This window comes from Drosophila gunungcola (genome assembly GCF_025200985.1).
Source record: "Drosophila gunungcola strain Sukarami chromosome 3L unlocalized genomic scaffold, Dgunungcola_SK_2 000005F, whole genome shotgun sequence".
NCBI lineage: Eukaryota > Metazoa > Arthropoda > Insecta > Diptera > Drosophilidae > Drosophila > Drosophila gunungcola.
In genome coordinates, this window is record NW_026453180.1 from 2,056,885 (window position 1) to 2,076,238 (window position 19,354).

The 19,354-nt window shown below is 42.6% G+C and overlaps 1 protein-coding gene across 1 annotated transcript in view; it reads right to left on the bottom strand.

Annotated features, from left to right (window-relative positions):
- LOC128259504 (titin) overlaps positions 1 to 19,354 on the bottom strand; it is an 81,684-nt gene that overhangs the window by 39,866 nt on the left and 22,464 nt on the right. Inside the window, 13 exon segments of the mRNA XM_052991900.1 lie at positions 3 to 5,840; positions 6,541 to 6,582; positions 6,789 to 6,849; positions 7,065 to 8,140; positions 8,209 to 8,313; positions 9,135 to 9,209; positions 9,543 to 9,846; positions 9,929 to 9,996; positions 10,363 to 11,598; positions 11,800 to 13,474; positions 13,476 to 14,203; positions 14,206 to 14,798; positions 14,800 to 17,242. Coding sequence (XP_052847860.1) covers positions 3 to 5,840; positions 6,541 to 6,582; positions 6,789 to 6,849; positions 7,065 to 8,140; positions 8,209 to 8,313; positions 9,135 to 9,209; positions 9,543 to 9,846; positions 9,929 to 9,996; positions 10,363 to 11,598; positions 11,800 to 13,474; positions 13,476 to 14,203; positions 14,206 to 14,798; positions 14,800 to 17,242 — 14,244 coding nt within the window.

Here is a 19,354-nt window from a genome sequence, read left to right on the forward strand (position 1 = left end):
ACCCGGTTTTTTTTTTACCGTTATATCTAAACTCTTCTTTGTTAAACTCTCTAACTCAATAACTTCCTGTGTATGATTTCTCTCAATACTATCAGTGTCATCTTTTGATATGTGTATTGGTGCTTGTGACTCTGTCGTAATAGAATGTACTTCTTCGTGTGTTTTCATTTCAATGTGTGCACTTTTCAACATCAGTGGCAAAAAATCAGACGTAGAGTCTGACACAAATTGTGTACTTTGTAAAGCATTATTTAGGAAACGTTCTACAAGAGTTGGTTGTAATGTAGCCTCACTATCAGGAAGAACCCGAGATGCTGTTGAGCTAAATATGTTAAGCTGTTCTGCTGTTAAAGAGGTGTTTGTTTCAAAGTTAATATTAGCATTTTCTTGGGTCTTCTGTACCTTCAGTTCTAATAAATCGACTGGCTCTTGTGCGATTGTTTGTTGGTTAAGATACGTACTCTGCATGGTAATTGAGGGCTGCGCATATTTCTTGTCAGCTTGAAACTCAAAAATATCCTGAACAGTTCCCTTCTCATTTTGCTCGCTTGTTAAAGGTGCAACTCTCATATCAGATGTCTGCAGTTTTGCCTGCTCGATGGTATGCGTCTTGTCTTTCAATAAAGGACTTACACTTTCGCAAGGAAGTTCCTCTTTGTAAACAATATTTTTGTGTAAAACTGTTTCTGACTTAGCTTTCAATCCCTCAGGTACGTCGCTTGCAAGGCAGTCCAAGGATGGTATTACCGTGACCTCTTCTACCACCGAAACCTTCAACCCAGAAGTTACAGATGGTTCTGATAAGAGGCTTGCAATATTTGGCTTAAAATCACCATGACCCTCAATATTTTCATAAACATTTACGGATAAACTTTCAGTTGGCCTAAAAGCTGTTTTTACAGTGCTAGTCGTTGTACAGGTTTTTTCGATCGGCTTAGACAAAATATCAGGAATATGCTCGTATGTAGATTGCTCACAAACTTTTGCAGCTTCATGTGGAGTTTGGTGAGATATGTTGGCTTTTTCCTTTGCTGCTTCATGAGGTTCATATATTTCTTGAATAGAGCTCATGCCGACTACCTCTTCGGTTATTAAACACATAAGCTCAACACTAGAAAGTTTTGCCTTATCATCAATAATGCTAAGTTGGGGGAGGGTTTTCTCTTTTAGGAATGTTGATTGTATTGTTGTCAAATGAGCCTTGTTAACGTCTGCGTCCCTTGAGACCTTAACAATTAAGCCCTGATTCTGTTCATCTTGAATGACATTAATTAATTCGTAGGCATTAACTTCAGATACAGTTGTATATTCGTTGACTTCGTCTGATTTGATCTTAGCTTGAGCTATTTTATCGTAAACAACTTGGACTTCATTTTCCAGTTCTAATGGCAATTGTGTTTGTACCATTGGCGATTGAGTGATCCTTTCATTAGTTGTTAAACTAGCTACATATGTAGATGCCTCTTGGGGTAGATTAATATTACTAACATTTTCAAGTGGTACTACTTCAGAAATAAGTGTTTCCCGCTGCGTGCCTTCAACAAAAGGTTTTCCGAAATACTCCCTTTGCGTGTTATCCAAAATATCTTCCTTTTGCAGTATTAGGTTATCAATTTGAACCTGAACTTTATTTGACTCTACAATAGTGACAAATTCTTCTTGGGCCGCCTGCGCATCAGCCTGAGTTCGATCAATAAGACCGGACGATTCTAGTGCAAGCATATTGTATATTTTCGTACCCTGAAGCAGATCTACAGCTGTTTTTGCATTAGCCTCCGGGAGGGATACAAACGGTATAGTTGACTCCTTTTGGAAAACTCTAGGCTGATGTGACTCTGGTGTAGGCTTAAACATTATATCAATAGACTTCACAGCGGAAACGGGAGACAAACCTGCCTTTAGAAGTTCTTCAGATTTCTCTAGCGCGCAGACTTCATTGACATTAACTTCATATTGCTTTCCTTCATATTTTGTTTGAGCAATCTTTGCGTCTGGTGGCGAAGTTAATAGATTTTCACTTTGTTCTATAGGGTTAATTTTTGTAGTTTCCGCCAAACCGAGCCGCGAAGGTGTGTTATCGGATGCTGCTACTGCGAAAGGTTGTTCCTGAGACTTTAGTTTTATTTCTGCTTCAACAGTTTGCTGCATTTCGGTTGCATGAACTTGAGCGAGTTCGAGAGTGACTTCCGCTTGCTGCGCACTACTTTTATCTGTTTCGTATTCATGTCCCATAGCTTCATAGGCTGTGCCTTCGCCCACGAGCTTAGCATAACGATTTTGGACATCCCCGATTAGTTTGGCTTTCTGATTTGGGATCGTTTGATCTTTAAGCGTTTCTTCTGACTCAAAAAATGTTTGATCCTCGGCGATTATTGAATGAGTTAGATTATCCTGAATCTTTGTTGCGGTGCGCTGCTCGGCAGGTATGTTTGCGAAATGTTCAACCGCATCAAAAACAATACTTCCAGTGACCATTGTATGCTCATGGGGTACTAAAGACTCTTGGGGTTTTATATTATCTGGCAGCAATGAATCAAAAGATTTTTTTACGGAGTCGTACACAATAGTTTCTGTTGATTTTGTTTCACTAAAAAGATCTAATTTGAAAGCACCAAATTTGTTCAATACGTCAAATTTCTCCAACTCACCGGTGCTTTGGCTTTCTTGGATGCTTTCAGTAACAGGCAACCGAAGGAGCTCTGTAGACATAAGTTTTCCCTGTTCCGCCTGCTTTGTGGGAACTTTAAGATCCTGCTCTTGCTCGAGGACATTTTCTTGTCGAATCAGTCCTACAACCGTCGGAGAGTCCAAAGCTATTTTAATGTGCTGTTCATATGGTTGGGCAACTCCTTCAAGAAGCTCCTCCTTTTCAAGAGCTTGAGTCTCTCTTACATTTATCTCGAAAAAACTATTTATAAAAGATTGACTAGTTTCCTTGGTGGGTAAAAAGTCGTTCAAGTCCGCGACTTGATCAAGAACATTGGTTTGCTCTAACAGAGGGATTTTTTGGGTTAAGTCATTCAGTTCGGGCTTAACGTAAACTTGCTGAGGAATGTCTTGAGCCTTTAAGTCGGTCGTGTGTTCACTTAAAATGGCTGTAGTTGTCTTTAAAGCTGGGGTTCTCTCAACGATTTCTACACTACTAAGAGATGTTGTGTTAAACGTTGGTGTTTTGTAGTCGTTTACCACATCAAGTGAGATGGTTTCCTCAATGTTGGGTAAAGTGATTTCCGCAAAATTGAAATGTGCATTCTGCTTAGGCTCCTTCTGTTCGTCTAGTCTCTGCAATGCCTCCATATGCTGGGGTCTCGTTGTGTTGGCCACTTTTAAGGCTGCTGAAGTTCCAATAGCAGCGCTCTGCAATGGGTGGGGCTCTTCAGTGGATAAAATGATTTCTCCTTCTAAAGTTACACATGCGATGGTTTCAAGCGGTTGCAGCAAACCAAAGTGGCTTTCTGTTGTTTGTGAATGTGGCTTGTCCTCCTCTTCTCTTGGTTGAATGCTTTCCAAAAGGGCCTGCTCTCTAACATCTGTTCCGAATCGTTGCGGTATGCTTATATCTGCAATTCCTTCTTTCGGTTTGCTGTCCGCCGGCTTAGTCATAGTTGATTCCATGGGAATTACGTCTAGGCCTTCGGCATGCTTGAAAGTTTCAGTTACAGCTTGGGCTTTGGAAAGATTTTGATTCGAAGTGATATTAACAAGCTCCGTGCTGCTTTCGGTTATCTGTACATTGGTAACCTCCAGAGATTGTAGGTTCTCATCCAATATTAGATTAACAGTCTTAAGTTCAGGCTGTTGAGGGTGCCTTATATGACTAGTACTCTCCAGCAAGTCTGGCTTACTTGCAACTCCAATTGGCATTACCTCCAAGACATGATTCGCGGATACAGATTTCGCTTTCTCATCAATAATATCAGAAGATGTTGCTCCTGGTTGAACCTCAAACACGGTTGTTACTTTAAGCTCAGTGGGAATCATTTTTTCTGTAGCTAACTGTGATTTTGGTCCTGCATCGCAGAACAGGGTTTCCTCCATTTCTACTGTTGTATCCTGCCTGATCTCCAAAGCAGCCTGCTCGACGAAATCGTATTTGGCATCTACCATTTTTGGAACCGCAGACAAAAGCTCACCTTCTGTGTCAATCACGGTTGGAGCCTGAACTTCGGCAACGATTTCACCTTCAGATATTAGTACTTTTCCCTTTGCTGTTTTCCGATCTGCATCTGGCACCAAACTAAGTGAATCAAAAAGGGACTCGTCCTTACTCTCTGCTGTTCCATACGCTTTTGTTAAGGTGCCCTTCGCTGGTTTTGATGATTCCACAAGTGGTTCGATAAGCTCATTTGCCATTTCTACCACGCTAGTCTCCTGTGTTTCGCCAATAGTCAACGCACTCGTTTGCACCGCCGTTCCCTCAGCCAATTTTGGAACATCTTTCACTTCCAAGTCCCTTGAGGTCTGTTCGTTTGAAACTGTTTCCTGAGTAATAAAATGGTAATGTCTTTGCATATCCAAACTGGCTTCTTTCACATTGGCCGTAAATGTAGGCAATGTCTCATCGATTGGACTCTGGGAATCTGCTGTGATATTAATTATTCCCTCAGCCAACTCAAATAATTCCATAGCTTTAATTTCTCTAGTCGGTTTTATGGTCACTTCGCCGTCTGTTAGATTCTCAAAAGGTTTAATTTCTTGCACCTGAACTGAAACTTCCTCAGTGCTAATGGAAAAATCGGCTAGACGCTTTGTTGGTTGGCTTTCCATTGGTATTTGGTCTAGGCTTTCAAAAACCTCCAATGCCCTTTCACTAATTGCCTTGTGTTGAATTACTGATGTCGTAGAAGATTCCGAATGTCTCTTGGCAGCTGGTGTCAGTTCGCCTAAAGAATCCTCTGGTTGGCACTCGCTAATGCCAAGACTTATGTTGGGGGTTACTTGTGGATCAATTTTTTCTCCAACAAGCTTTACCTGAGTGAGGTCCCTGCCAACCGTTTCGGTGCTTATTATTTCGGTGACAATAACCTCCTCTTGATTCAGCAGTTCCTGCTGAACGGTTTCCTTAATTGTTGTACTTGGTTTAAGCTGTGCAATGCTCTCCAGGGCAGGTTGCTGTTCCTCGTTTAACTCATGCGACAACAATATGTCACCTCGAGCCTGTTGAGTAACGGTTATAATTGGCTTAAAATCTTTGGTAGCTTCTTCAACACTTGGAGCTTCAACCAACAATGGACGTGACTCTTTCATCTTACGTTGGGCCTTCACGGATTTGGGAATTTTAGAAGGCATCAGTTCCTTTGAAAGTTCATCAGTCTTCGTTTCGGTCACATTTACTGCATGCTTTTGCCTCATTTCAACCTTTTCGCTAAGCTTTTTTTCTTCGAGTTTGGGGGTCTCTATTCGTACCCCAACCTCGTCGAGTGCTAAACATTCCTCTCTGATGGCTAATACCTTCTGGGGTGATATTTCGTCCTGTACCTGCGCTGGAATCGGTTTCGGAGTAGAAAGTTCTGAGGTAATTGCAACTGCTATGGTTTCGATCGTGTCTTTTGGTAGATTATGCAAGGATAGTGTCTCGTATGTGGGTAGAAGATCTTCAATGTTCTCAAGAGTTTCAGCCTGCGGTGATCCCGAGCTTGTTTCATGAGCAAGTGTTTCGGTTTGTTCGTTTACTTCTAGTTCTTGTTGAATGTGTTTTTTATGCTTTTTCGATTTTGTTTTCTTTACCACAATTTGTTCAGCCGTAGCCTGTATCTGCACTTGTTCTTGTTGTTCTTGTATTTGCACATGTTCTTGTTGTTGCTGTATGAATTGTTTTTCCACTTTAGTGGTTGCTGTTTCTGTGAATGTAATGTAATTAAACAATGACAATGTCGACCTCTCTTTTTGTTTTAATTAAAACAAATTACTAACAATGATGTTAACAGCTGTAAAAGCCGTGCAAGCATCATTCATTTAGTATCTGCGGTAAAATATATATATATATATATATATATATATATATAGCTAGCGGTGAAGCAAAATGAGTTGCACAGTAAACGAAAAGATGGTTAATTCTTCGCTCTATTTATAGGTGGAATGCAAACAGACAGAAATTGGAGATAGATCTTACCTCATTAGACATCAGGAAGTCGTCCAGTTTGACGTGCAAGGAAATAAAGCGCTTCTACTCTTGAAAGTGAATGTATATTGCAAAAGCATTAGAGTGTGCGGAAGTCTATATAAGTTAAAGCTTATATGGTATATAGTAGCAAGATATTGAACTAAAAATCAGGTATATATAGCTTTTAGTGGTGGTGATTAGCGATTAATGGGTAATTTTAATATTCGGTGGCGTCTTTTTAGAATATACACATGATTTGATTGTTTTGACTTAACAAGATTTAATTGTTATATTTGTAAGGACAATATTTATTATTGTTTTTGCAGTATTTTCTTGTTTAATAATAGTTGAGTAGTTCGTGGGATGCTACATCGTTACTGGTGGGATTTATTTAACTGGTGTTTTTTTTTACAGGACATCTGTGTTTATGTTCAAACCTTCTTGGACAATTATCGTTCGTTCCTCGACAAATGTTTCCTCTTTCGAATATGGGATGGGATTTTATTTGCCGTGTTTTGGGAGTGGCACGAAAAGCGAAGGTAAGTGAGATCAAAGCAGATTTACATATTAAAAAAAAAGAAATAAATATAAACTTCTTTAAGTATGCAAATCACATAAGATTCAAAGTTAAAATAAAGATAAGCTAAATTATAAATTAAACTCCCCTTGTTGCACAGACACTCACCTATTTTCACATGTGTGATGGCCTCGTGACTTTCAATTATTTGCGATGTCTCTACTATTCTCTAGATTGCCGTGATCAAAGTAGATAAAAATATTTGGAAAAATGTGAATGTTTATCTGCCTGCTTAAGCTTATTAAACTTTAGTTGAAATGCAAAAACTAACCCCAATTAAAGAAATAAGTTTAAAATTAAAATAATTTGTTTAAGCATTTCAACTGTCTGCACAACAAAAATTTAAAAACGAACAAAACAAAACACATTGAACAGAATTCAAACCTCCTTTCCACATATCTTCCAATCCTGTGATATGAAGTCCTCCCTAACAAACTTTCGTATGACGATCTCAATGGTGATTTCATACGTCTGAATCATACGTATGAAAGCCTTGAAGCCGACAGTAGCTGCCAGGATGGTTTCGTCCTCATTTGAAGACTCGCTCAGGATTTGGGAGATCAGCTCTTCGTGGCCCTCTCGCTCTACGAGCTGCACCAGAGCCGATTGGGACTCGGGTTTCTTCAGGGATATGAATATGTTTTGCTCATACATATATGTAATCTCGTAATGTTCACAGCCGTAACGCAAAAGCAGTCCAATTGTGGCCAAATCTCGGAGGGCAGACTCTCCGATTTGGCCAAAAGACTCCGCTTCAATGGACTCGAGTAGCCATTGGACTTCCTCGTGATGCGACAGGCCTTGAATATCCTCAATTGTTATGATCTTCTGGCTGATTTTCGTGCGTATAAGCTCCACAGTTTTTGTAATCTCTATTCTCTTGCTAGATGTGTAGGTTTCTTTCTGCTCTACTTGAACTTTAACTTCTTCTTCTTCGTCAGCCTCTTGGACTTTTTCCTCGATCTCCTCTACCTCTTCGATCTCCTCGACTTCTTCGATTATTTGACTGCTGCGCTTTTCGGCATCGTCAATTTTTCTATCTTTTACTTCCAAAACTTCAGAGACTTCGCTCTTTTCTACCAGAATAGACACGGGTTGTCTTATTTTGATCACGTTCATGGTAGTTTCTGCCGTGCTGGCTGGAATAATTCGAATTTCTGTTCTTTGCTCGGTCTGCGACTCTGAAGCCCCCGATCTCTTAACCATTGCCTTTTTTCCAACCTTCTTTTTAATAGTAGTCTTGGACTTGACCGTCTCCTCGACTATAGTGCTAGTAGATGATATATCGAACTTGGCCCGCGTCATGGTCATGCCAATCTCGTTGATGAGCTTGCAGTTATAATAACCGCAGTCCTCGTTTGTTATTTTCATTATTTCTAGCGTGGCTTCCTGTTCCCGTACTACCATGCGATACTTTTCAGATGCCCTAAGCTGAACGTTGTTGAAATACCATTGAATATCTAAAGTCATAGGGTTAGAAACCAATCTACATCAGACCCCGAAACTAGAACTCTTCGACATACAATACCTGGTATCGGGTTGCCGGCAAACTGTATCAAGAACTTGGCTGTTTCGCCTATGGCAGCACGGCAGTCACGCATTTCGTTTAGTAGTGATGGCGAGCATTTAGCAGCTATAAGCACAAAGATGGCATAATATCTATGGATTAGTTACTACCCGGATTATCTAAAAGCGGAAGGAAGGGTTGCGTGTTTTTATTGTGTACTTACACAGCTTGGTTTACAACAAATCAGTTTTCGTGTGTGGCTTTAAGTGCATTTATATATTGGTTGTCTGTTTGTATTTTTAAGAATAGAGCTATGACCTCGCGAACAGTAACACATAAACGGGTTTTAAATGCATGCATTATCGAATTTTTCGACACATTGTGAAGTGTAGAGCAAGCAGCGTTCTGGGAATGTTATAACATTTCTTTGGATTGAATTGAACACTTTTTGTAAAATAATGGGTTAGTTGAAATTTAGAATAATTGCGAATTTAAAGAACCAATTACTTGCAGATGATATACAGATATTGATACTGTAAAAGATATACGAACGATAGATAATTTTTAATTTATACTAAAAGTTCTATATTGGCGTTTACTTTTTGGATAATTTTATTTGATAAAGGTAGGGTGGGTTGGGGAAGGGGTCAAGCCTTAGAGCTGTAAGGGACCGAGACAATCACAAAGCTACAATTTCTTGGGGAGGGCACTTCACAGGTTCACATATTTGTTGCTTTTGTACGATACATTGTATTATACATGGACAAATACAAAATAGAGACAGAAAAAAAGATAAGACAGGAGACAAGGGACAGACTTTGTGAATTTTTGTAGTTTTGTGGTTTAAGACAAAGGTACAGAAGACATTTGTGTGTTGGTAACACGAAATTAAAACACATATACACATAACAGTGGTAACAGAGCTGGCATTAGTCGAGAATACATACCTTTGAGAGCCACCTGCATTTCCTCCATCTGAGTCACCCATTCCGGCTTGCGGTAATCTTTCGATCCAACGATACCTTTACGAACATAGTGGAAGTAATAAATAACAAACCATTATTATATTTGCTTGACAAAGTAATACAAAGAATATCTGTTAAATTTGTCTGGTTATCGTTAAACTATAAAGTGTTTCCTCTTTGTCATTTTTGGTGTACAGTTCTGCAAGTGTTCAACATTTAAGTGTAAAAGGGAATTTTGGGTGGGAGTCTTAACAATAAATTGGGGTCGGAAAGGAGTGGGATTTTTTATAAAATGCAGCTCCAAAAATCTGAAATAAAATGTTACTAACAAAAGCAAATTTTGATTCATATTATAGAGTGAACTATATACGGAATAAACCATAAAAGTACCTTCGACCGCAAAGAGCGCCGTGGTCACTGCCACACCCAGTGGATTGTATGCTTCGAAACTAATTGTACCCAAATCATCGGGATAGACGTGGTTAATGACCAACACTGAGGTGCCGTCTTCGAAATTTTCGATCTGATATTCCTCGGAAGCGAATATCTGCTCGTCGTCACGCAGCCATTTGACCTTTGGTTTTGGTTTACCAATGACCTTAACTTCCAGCTTCGCTTGCTCACCCTCTTTGGGCTCGATTTTCTCTGGTAGTTTTTTAATTATTTTCGGTGCTTGTTCGTCGATTGAGAGGGTCTAGAATGGTTTGCGTTATAACATTTGGTAGGTTAGCATGGAAATCCTTGTTTGAAATCTCAAGTACAACAATTACGCTTACTCTATCTAGTAGATCCTCCTCAGATCCTGTGAGTCCAGTGATTTCAGAATCGGGGATATATTCAAATGCTAAAAAAATACACATTCGAAAGCGATATCAATATTAGCGTGTATCCACACGGAACTTTCATTGCAACGAACTCAAAAAACGGAAAATTATTTACAAAAGAAACGAAAGTCAGTGGAGTGACCGGAAAAAAGGGGGAGAACGGATTTAATGGACTTGATAGACAGTAAGAATTTCAAAACAGTAGAACCACATGCAGGCTCACCAAGCCAGTTAGTACAAAAGGGTTTTTTTTAAAGAACGAAGTTGTCAGGGAATAGTGTAGTTATTGGAAAACCTTTCTAGGTGTGGGATGCATGTAGTGTGTAGAGTGGCACTACTTCCAGCTGGTTAGCTATTTAACTACCAATAGATACCATCACAAGTACCTTGAATTTTAACGCTTGTCTTGCTCGAGCTCTTGCCAATCTTGTTTGTGGCAACGCACTCGTATTGACCCTCGTTTTCGGGGAAAACTTCCGTAATCTGCAGCTGGCAATTGCCTTGCAAGTCTTGCGATATCGTAGTTTCCTTGTTTTCAGTGATCTTCTCCGCATTGTGATACCACTCCACTTTGGGAGTGGGCTTGCCCGTAACTTTGCAGGTCAGCAGCAATGCCTCTCCATCCATTACCTCCACGGGCTGAATGAGTTCCTCAACAAATCGCGGCGACTCGAATTCCACTGCCTCCTCTTGGGGCAGAGACTCAATTAGGTTGACGGTGGCCGTCGACGTCACCGAACCACCCACATTCTCGGCCCGGCAAGTAAAGGGTCCGACGAATTGTTTCTGGAAGTCCTCAATTAGCAACGTTGACTTGTTGGCCTGGCTAACGATGCGTACTTCGTTCGAGCTCTTGATGGGCTCATTGTGAACAAACCACTGGAAGGACGACAACGGCTCAGACTCCACAATTGCCTCAATAATGGCAACTTCATGTTCGCCAAAGTACTTTGGCTCAAGGGGCTGAATAAATCGTGGTGGTTTGATTTGCTCATCAGGCTTCTGATCTGAAACCACTACCGATCCCGAAGACTTGGCCTCGCCCACCTTGTTCTTGGCCCAGACCTCGTACTTGCCAGTGCGTTTACGTGTCATATTGATAACCTTAATAGTGGTTGTCGTTTCGGTGGTTTCTATGATGGTCTCCTCGTTTTCAATGACCTCGCGACCATTGCGCATCCATTTGATCTCTGGCCTCGGTAGGCCTTCGTACTTGGCTTCAAAAAACAGAGTACCTCCAGTGGGTACAACTACGGCACTAAGTGGAGTAACGGTGGGTGCCTTAAGTATCTCCCGAGGCACTTCATCAACCCGACTTAGGATATTGGCATTGCCAATGGCACGTCCAAACTGATTTTGCGCCTGCACAGAGTAGATGACAGCTTCATTGGGAGTGGGGTTTATAACCTCCAGGGCCACATCGCCGGTTTTTTCATCATAGAACACTTGCACGGTTTCGCTAGGAATAATCTCTTCAATACCTCTGTACCATTTGACCTGAGGATTTGGTTTTCCTGTCACTTGACAGGTAACCGTAACTTTAAGTTGCTCGGGCTGCTTCTCCTCAGTAAACTCAATCTTTAGTGGTTTGGTAAACTGTGGTGCAACTCCTTGTTCTTTTTCTGTATTCAATGTGAATAAGTAGTATTTAAATATTTTGTGTGCTATTCGTGTAATGATATTAAATTATATACATGTAGGTTTAGGATCAAGGTAAGTTAAGTTTAATAGATTAAACTTTAAGAACCGTTCAAAATACATCACGAAAAAAACGTGAACATTGCATGGGACTAACACTATTTCTATTCTAAGAGTACACTTACCTAAAATAATGTTGGTACGACTCGTTGCCACTCCAGCCTCGTTCTTGGCCTCACATGTATAGACGCCAACATCGCTGGGTGTGACCTTGGCGATCTTCAACTTGGCCACCTGTTCGACCACAGTGATCTCATACTTCTCCGAAGCAAAGAGCAGGATATCGTTAAAGTACCAGTTGATCTCGGGGAATGGTACACCCTCAACCTTGCACTCCAGCACCGTTGGCTCCTCGGGAACGCATTGTCGAGGACGCAATTTCTCGGTAATCCTCGGTGGCTTGATCTCCTTCTTCTTCTTCTTGACTAGCTTGCGCTCCTGACCGATTACTTCGGAGGTGGTCGTCTCCTGCTGGTTTTGCGTTAGCTGCTGGTCTTCGATAAGCTCCTCGTCGGCCACCTTATCAATGCCTTCTTGGATACGCTTCTGCGTGATCAGTTCCAGCTCAGGCAGCGGTTGGCTGTCATCCAGCACCACGCGACGCTTCTCCTTCTTAATGATGTTCGATGTGACCTTCATCTCAAGATCACGTCGCACGTCTTCCACATCCAGCTCAATGAGCTGTTCAGTCGTGATGAATTGAGGTCTTGTGTCTTCAGTCTTCTTTAGTAGGGTAATAGTCTTTTGTGAGATCTCCTGGGATATTTCGTCCACCTTTTCAATTTCAGCAATAGCCGCCTCCAGTAGCTGGGGCTGGCCCTCGATGGAGGCCTCCTTTAGTCGTTTCGTGCGCTTCTTGTGCGCCTTCTGTTTTGCCTCGGGAGTCTCCTCTGTGGGCACAACTTCCTCTTCGGGCAGTACGTCTTCAGAAACTGCCACAACCTTGACATCGTCTACTGGCAACTCTTCCACTTGATCTTCCTCAGCGATGGGTTCATCGAAGGCTTCAACCATTTCTTCGGACACCTCGTCCACTGAAGGTGTGGCCTTCTTCAGCTTGGGCTTCTTCTTTTTCTCCTTCTTAGCCTTGGGCTCCTTAGGCTGACTATTTTCAGGCAGCCTAAGAGGTTCAAGCTCAAGTTCCTCCTCTTCGATTTCTGGTTTTTCCTCGGGCACAAGTTGTGGGCCAGGTATGAATTTTTCTGGCTTCAGTGGCTCTTCTACAGGTTTCTTTGGAATTGGCTTGAGTGAAACTTCCTCTGGCTGCTCTTCCGCCAAGGGTCGGCGTTTACCTGAAGGCATTTTCTTTTCCTCCAATATTTCTTCGACCGGCTTCTTCTTTTCACCTCGCTTCCAAGGCACCTGAGGTTGCTCCTCCTGGGGTTTCGGCTCCTTCTCTATGTCAATGTGCTCAGCCTCTTCTAATTGGGTTGGCTCAGCATCGGCAATTTCGGGAAGATCTTCGTGTTTTGGCTTCTTTACCTTCTTGGTCTTACGCTTCTCCTCCTGAGTGATTTCCTCCTCCTTTCGCTCGACATGCTGCAAGTCCACTTCCTCCAGCTTGACTTCTGCGGGCTTGATGGATGTGCGTTGAGTTGGTTTTAAGCGCACTTCCTCAATGGTCGCCTCTTGGGGCAGCTCTTTCTTTGGCCTTGTAACCCGCTTAAGAGCAACCACTTCAACCTTCTCGACAATTTCTTCTTTTTTCGGCTTCGGCTTGGGTGCAACTTTTTGTTCGGGGATAACTTCCTCGAAAGGTTGTTCCTCTAAAATTTCTTCAACAGGTTGCACCTCTTCCGGCAGAGGTTTCCTCTTCCTCAAACACTTCGATTTCTTCAACCGGCTCTTCCATTGATTCTTCGTTGGCACTCTTTGTCTTGGGTTTTTTCTTTTTAACGCGCTTCTTCGTAACGTCCACTATTTGGTCTTCAGTGGTGATTACGAACTCCTTTACCTCGAATTCCGATTCAGGTGTTTCGGGTTGTGTGGTCTCCGAAACAATTGCAGTCTTTTTCACTGGCTTCAGCGAGACTTCCTCTATTTGTTCTTTCTCGGGCAAAGGCCTTTGTTTCCTTGGAGCAGGCTTAAGTAAAACCTTTTCGACTTGTTCAACCTCTTGGGCTGGTTTCGGCTTTTTGGGTTCTTCCGAAACGGTTTCCTCAATTTCTTCAACCACTTCAACTTTTGGCTCTTCAACTTCTTTCGGTAGCTCTTCCGTCTCCTCTTCAGTCATCATCTTTTTGGGTTTCTTGACCTTTTTCACCTTGCGTTGTTCTTCCACAATTTCTTCTTGCTCTTCAACTAGTTCTTCCTCTGGTTGCTCATCTTCCACAACGCTCTCTTCTGAAATCTTCTTCGGCTTCTTAGCCTTCTTAACCTTTTTCTTCTCTTCCAAGATTTCTTCTTGTCTTACGACCCTTATTTGTTCTTCGATGACCTCTTCAGGTTCTTCAATGACCTCTTCTGGAATTTCCTCTACAGGCTGTTCCTCAACATCAGTCTTTTCAACGGTTTGCTTGGGCTTCTTTACTTTTTAACCATTTTCTTTTCCTCAACAACCTCTAGTTGATCTTGCACGACCGTTTCTTGCTCTTCTACAATCTCTTCCTGCGGAATTTCCTCTTCGGGTTGCTCAGCCTCAGCCTCTTCGACTACAGCCTTGGGCTTCTTGACCTTTTTGACCCTGCGTATTTCTTCAACGACAACATCTTCTTGTTCTTCAACAACATTAGGCCGCTTTTCGATTATCTCTTCTTCGGTAACTTGCTGTGATGGCTTAGGCTTCTTAGTTTTCTTGACCTTGCGTTTTTCTTCAGAAATTTCTTCGAGCACTTCAATAATTTCTTCTTCTTCTGGAGCAACTTCCTCTTCCGGCTGCTCTTCAAACACCTCCTCGGGAGCTTGTTGTATTAGTTTTGGTTTCTTCGTTTTCTTGACCCGACGCTTTTCTTCAACAACGACCTGCTCTTCCTCAACCACTGTCTCTAATTGAGCATCGACCTCATCATGATGCACTTCCTCAACGGGCTCTGGCTTGGGAGCCTTCTTCTTGCCCCGCTGCCACAAGACAGGCTCTGGCTTGTCCTCCACCTTAGGCTCTTCAGGCAGTACATCGACGCTTCGTGGTCTTGCCCTCATCAACCTTCTCTTCGATAACTACTTGTGGTTGCGGCTTCTTTTTCTTGCCGCGTTCCCACAACACAGGTTGTGCTTCAGGTTCAACGGGTTTAGCCACCTCCTCTTCCAGAGTATCGACTGCAACCTCCAGGGTTATTGGTGCTTCCTCGACAACTTTCTGTTGTTCCGGCTTCACCTTCTTACCACGCTCCCACAAAACAGGCTGCGGTTGAGGTTCAGTGGGTTTAGCGACTTCCTCTTCCAGCGTGTCGACAGCAACCTCGATAGTCTTTGGAATCTCTGGTGCTTGCTCTTCGGGTTTCTGTGGCTTCTTCTTGCCACGCTCCCACAAGACAGGTTCCGGTTTATCCTGCACTTGAGGAATAGGTTCTTCTGGTAGCTCATCCGTGGCTTCTTCGTAAGCTTTCTGCGTAGGCTGCTGCTCCACAGCTTTTTCAACGGGTCTGCTGCTTCTAAACGGCTTCAGTTGGATCTCTTCGGTCTTTTGTGCATCCTTAGGTCGTGGACGTGGCGTTGGCCTCAATGTCACTTGTTCCACCTTCTGTTCCGGTTCCCTTGGTGGAATTACTCGGCGAACAGCGACCTTCTTTGTTTCCTCAACGATCTGCTGTTCGACCACTTGCGAAGTTTGTACAAGTTCATGGGATGTGATGGTTTCCTCCTGCTGAGCCACCTTTTTCTTGCCGCGTTCCCACAGGACTGGCACCGGTTCCGGTTGTTGAACGGGAATGGGTTCAACCAACTCGTCGTGGGCCTCTTCGTAGGTCTTCTCCTGCGGCTGGGGTTTCTTCTTACCTCGCTCCCACAAAACTGGAGCGGGTAGTGGTTGCTGAACTGGAGTTGGTTCAATAAGCTCGTCGTGCATTTCCTCGTACGATCTTGGCTTCTCGACGTATTCTTCCTGAGCGGGCGCCGTCTGAGGTTGCACATATTGAGGTTGTTCCGGCTTTTTCATACCACGATCCCACATCACAGGCTGTTGCTGCAGCAATTGCTGCTCTTGCGTATCCTGACGCTCCTGCAAATGAAGCAACGAAGTGTCCTCCACCTGTATAAACTTTTGGGGCTGTCGTGGCTGACGCCAGCTAAGGGCCTCTTGCTGAGTGCGCTGGTTGACCATCTTTTGGTGCTCGTACTGCTCCAGACTCATCATCTGCGAATCCTCAACCTGCACAAACTGCTGGCGCTGAGCCTCCTCGATGCGGCTCTGTTGTTGCACCAACTTTTGTCTATCGATAGTCTGCGAGATGATAGTATCTTCAACTGATGTCAAGGGCTGCAGTTGTGGGCGCTGCTGCTGTTGGCGCCAATTGACTGCCTGCTGCTCTCGTATCAATCTCTGGGCTTCTAGTTTCTCGCGCTCCGAAACATGCATAATGTTCACATCCTCGGTGGTGATAAACTGCTGCTTATAGATGTTGGACTGATCTTCGTATTGCTGCAGCTCATCGCGACGCATCACCTTTGAGATCGAACCCTTGGAGCTCTCGTCAATCAAGACGACAGTCTGCTCGGCTGTGCCCGTTTGAAACTCCTCAGTTATGACCTGCTGAGCTTGCAGGTGTCGCAACTCAACTTCCTCAATCTTGAACTTGTCGATTTGCTTTGTCACCTTCTGGACACTCTTAAGCTGCTGGCGCATCTCCTTCCAGGGGATAAGATCCTTGGTGTTTTGCTGCTGGGTGATCAGCTTGTCGATCTGGTCAGTCATCTCCATAATCTCAACACTCTCCATGCTCTTCAGTCGCTGGATTTCCTTGGTGCGCTGCACCTGTTCCACTTGAGCCTGCTGCGGTAGCTGCTCATCTGTTTCGATTTGACCCTCAAGGGGTCGCAGATAGACCTCATCCAAATCGAACTTGTTAAGTTGCTCTTGAACACTCTCCACTGCCTTTAGCTTTTCTCGCATGGTGATCCAAGGAACCGCCTCCTTTTCCGTCTTTCCAGCAATAATCTGCTCCAGAGTAGCGCCCAAACTCATGATGCCCTGATCGCGTTGACTCTTAATGGACTTCAGTACAACAGTAGCTGCCTCCAATTTGGGTGTCGGCTTTTTCTTTTCGATTGGCGTAGCCTTCAAGCTAATGGTCTCCTCGGTCCACGATTTGACCGGCTCAGGCTTAAAGCCTGGCAGGAAGACTCCCTTATCCAAAGATCGTCCACGAGTAGGACGTGATGATTTACGCCACGGAATTACCTTTGTTGCTGGCTGCAGTGACTTACTGCGCACCTTGGGTTTCTTCTGGCGCGACCTGCCCTGATGTTGACCCTGCCCGTTGACGCCCAGGAATTGACCAAACTGCTGGCCGGGTTGGTGGCCAGGTTGGAAAGCGTGGGGCGACTCGGGGGCACTGTCCTCCCGGCCAGAGGATGAGGACTCATCCTCGGCGGAATCAATTGTTCGCAATTGAAAGGCCGAGATGCGTCGTTCTAAAGGGGATCAAAGAAAGATTCCGTTTAGTATACCCATCGGAATAGGTAAAACAGCCCAAGACATCCAGAGTTCGAGTGAGACAAAGGAAACTATTATTTCTCAAATCTTACCTATTTGGACTTTTCTAATTTAAATTTAAAATTGAACTAAATTAATTGAAGAATGTAAATCATAAACTATAGCATTTAAAACGCTTAATATGTGAGCAACATTTCAAAGCTATTCATTAGCATAAATGCAAACTAAGAAATAGTTTTTAGAAAGTATTAGTCGACTTCTATATGGAAAGGATTTTAATCGCTTAAAGTTAATAAGCCAAGATGAGTTAATCAAATGAGACATAAGCATAAAAAAGAAATCGGAACACATTGAAGGACAGGCGCAAAAAAAAATTGTATATTACATTTTAAAACTGCAAGGGGATCCCAATAACTAAACCAATACCTAGTTTTTGTTCTTGCAAACTAACAAAAAATAACAAATAAGTACTCTATGCAAGGTGAGACAAATCATTTTCTTAAAATTGCGTAAGATCAGAGGAACTACTTCATTAACTCTTCAAATTCCTTTCAGTTAAGAAATCTCAATCTATGAACTGTGGATGGTCATCCAGATTTCAAGTGGTCTAGTCCACTACACTTAAAAGAAAAATATAAATAAAGTGTTTTTAAGTTTTTCACTTCCTTCAAGTTGTCAGATCTCAATCTGCAAACTCAAGATGGTCATGAAGATTTCAAGTGGACTCACAATTCTACCACTTACCTGCACTTCCACATTCTACATTTTATGATTCGCCTGAGCGGCACATAAATATAAATCATAATTCTTTGGCATAAGCGAACAATGAACTTGAATATTTAAAAATAGGATGGCAAATATCAGAGCAGAACATGGGCAATAAATAAGGCTGCTCTCGGACTCGTCGAGGAAACCCAAAACCTTCCATCTTAAAAGTTGTGGGTGCGTGTGTGGAGCACAAATCAAGTATGAAAAGTGGACAACTCATCTGGGTTGACCGTGAATAAAGCATAAATTAATATTGGGCCCTAGGTCACCACTACATATTTTTTTGATAATTGGCATTGGTAAAAATAGGTGTGAATAGTCAGGTCGAGGTGAGGCCGTGTTTTATCTTTGTTTCGTGAATCACTAATTGGTTGTGACGAATCCACTTGAGGATGATTAGAAATGCATTAGCCTGCACCTAAAACTGGCACATTGTCATGACAACAATTGGGCAAGTCGTAACGAATAGTGACATTCGTTTGACTTGAAATCATCATCATCATCGTGGTTATTGGATGCGGTTGAGAAGGGGAGGATGGAATTGGAATTGGGATTGTGACCAGGCAAATGTACAATTGAGAGCGAACAATTCAAATGCCTGTGTATACATTAAGGCCAAAAATAGATATCTGATTAGTGGCGGCTACGTCACCAGGTGGGGCTGCTGCGGAACAACAACAGCAGCAGTTCGGCAGAGCTACTACAGATTTATGGGCGGGGTGTGTCTGCTGCTTCGATATTTTCGGGGCCCATCGCCAGAGCGCATCTCAGTCGGATGTAGACAACAATCGACCGCAGAACAGAACAGAACAGTACAGATCTTGGATGGGGCAAAAATATATACCCCTTGCATCGGCATTACCTACCTGTGTACCTGAGTTTTCCTCAATTTTTGGATGACGGGAAGCAAGCAACAGCGGTGCAATGTGGCAGCGATAGCAGCAACAAAGTGGCAAGGTGTGGAGCATTTGGCAGTTATCAAAAACAAGTTTCCAATTATTATGCATTTTGCTTGGATTTATTTATAGACGCGGTATTGGTTTTAAGTATTAAATACATGAGAGAGATACAATTAAACAACAAAAGAGTGTACGCGGAGTTGGTATATGTTTTTAAATGGAAACAAATCAATTAAAGTTCAAAGTCATCGAACATAAAAATATATCGAAAGTAAAGTAAACATAGACATGAATCAAAGGATTGGCAGATAATCGAAATTCTAGATACAGTAGATAAGACTTAAAACGAAGGTCGCATGAGTTTTTATGATTAATTTTTTAGTAAAGCTTCTCGCCACAAAAGGAAAACATGTAACAAAAAAG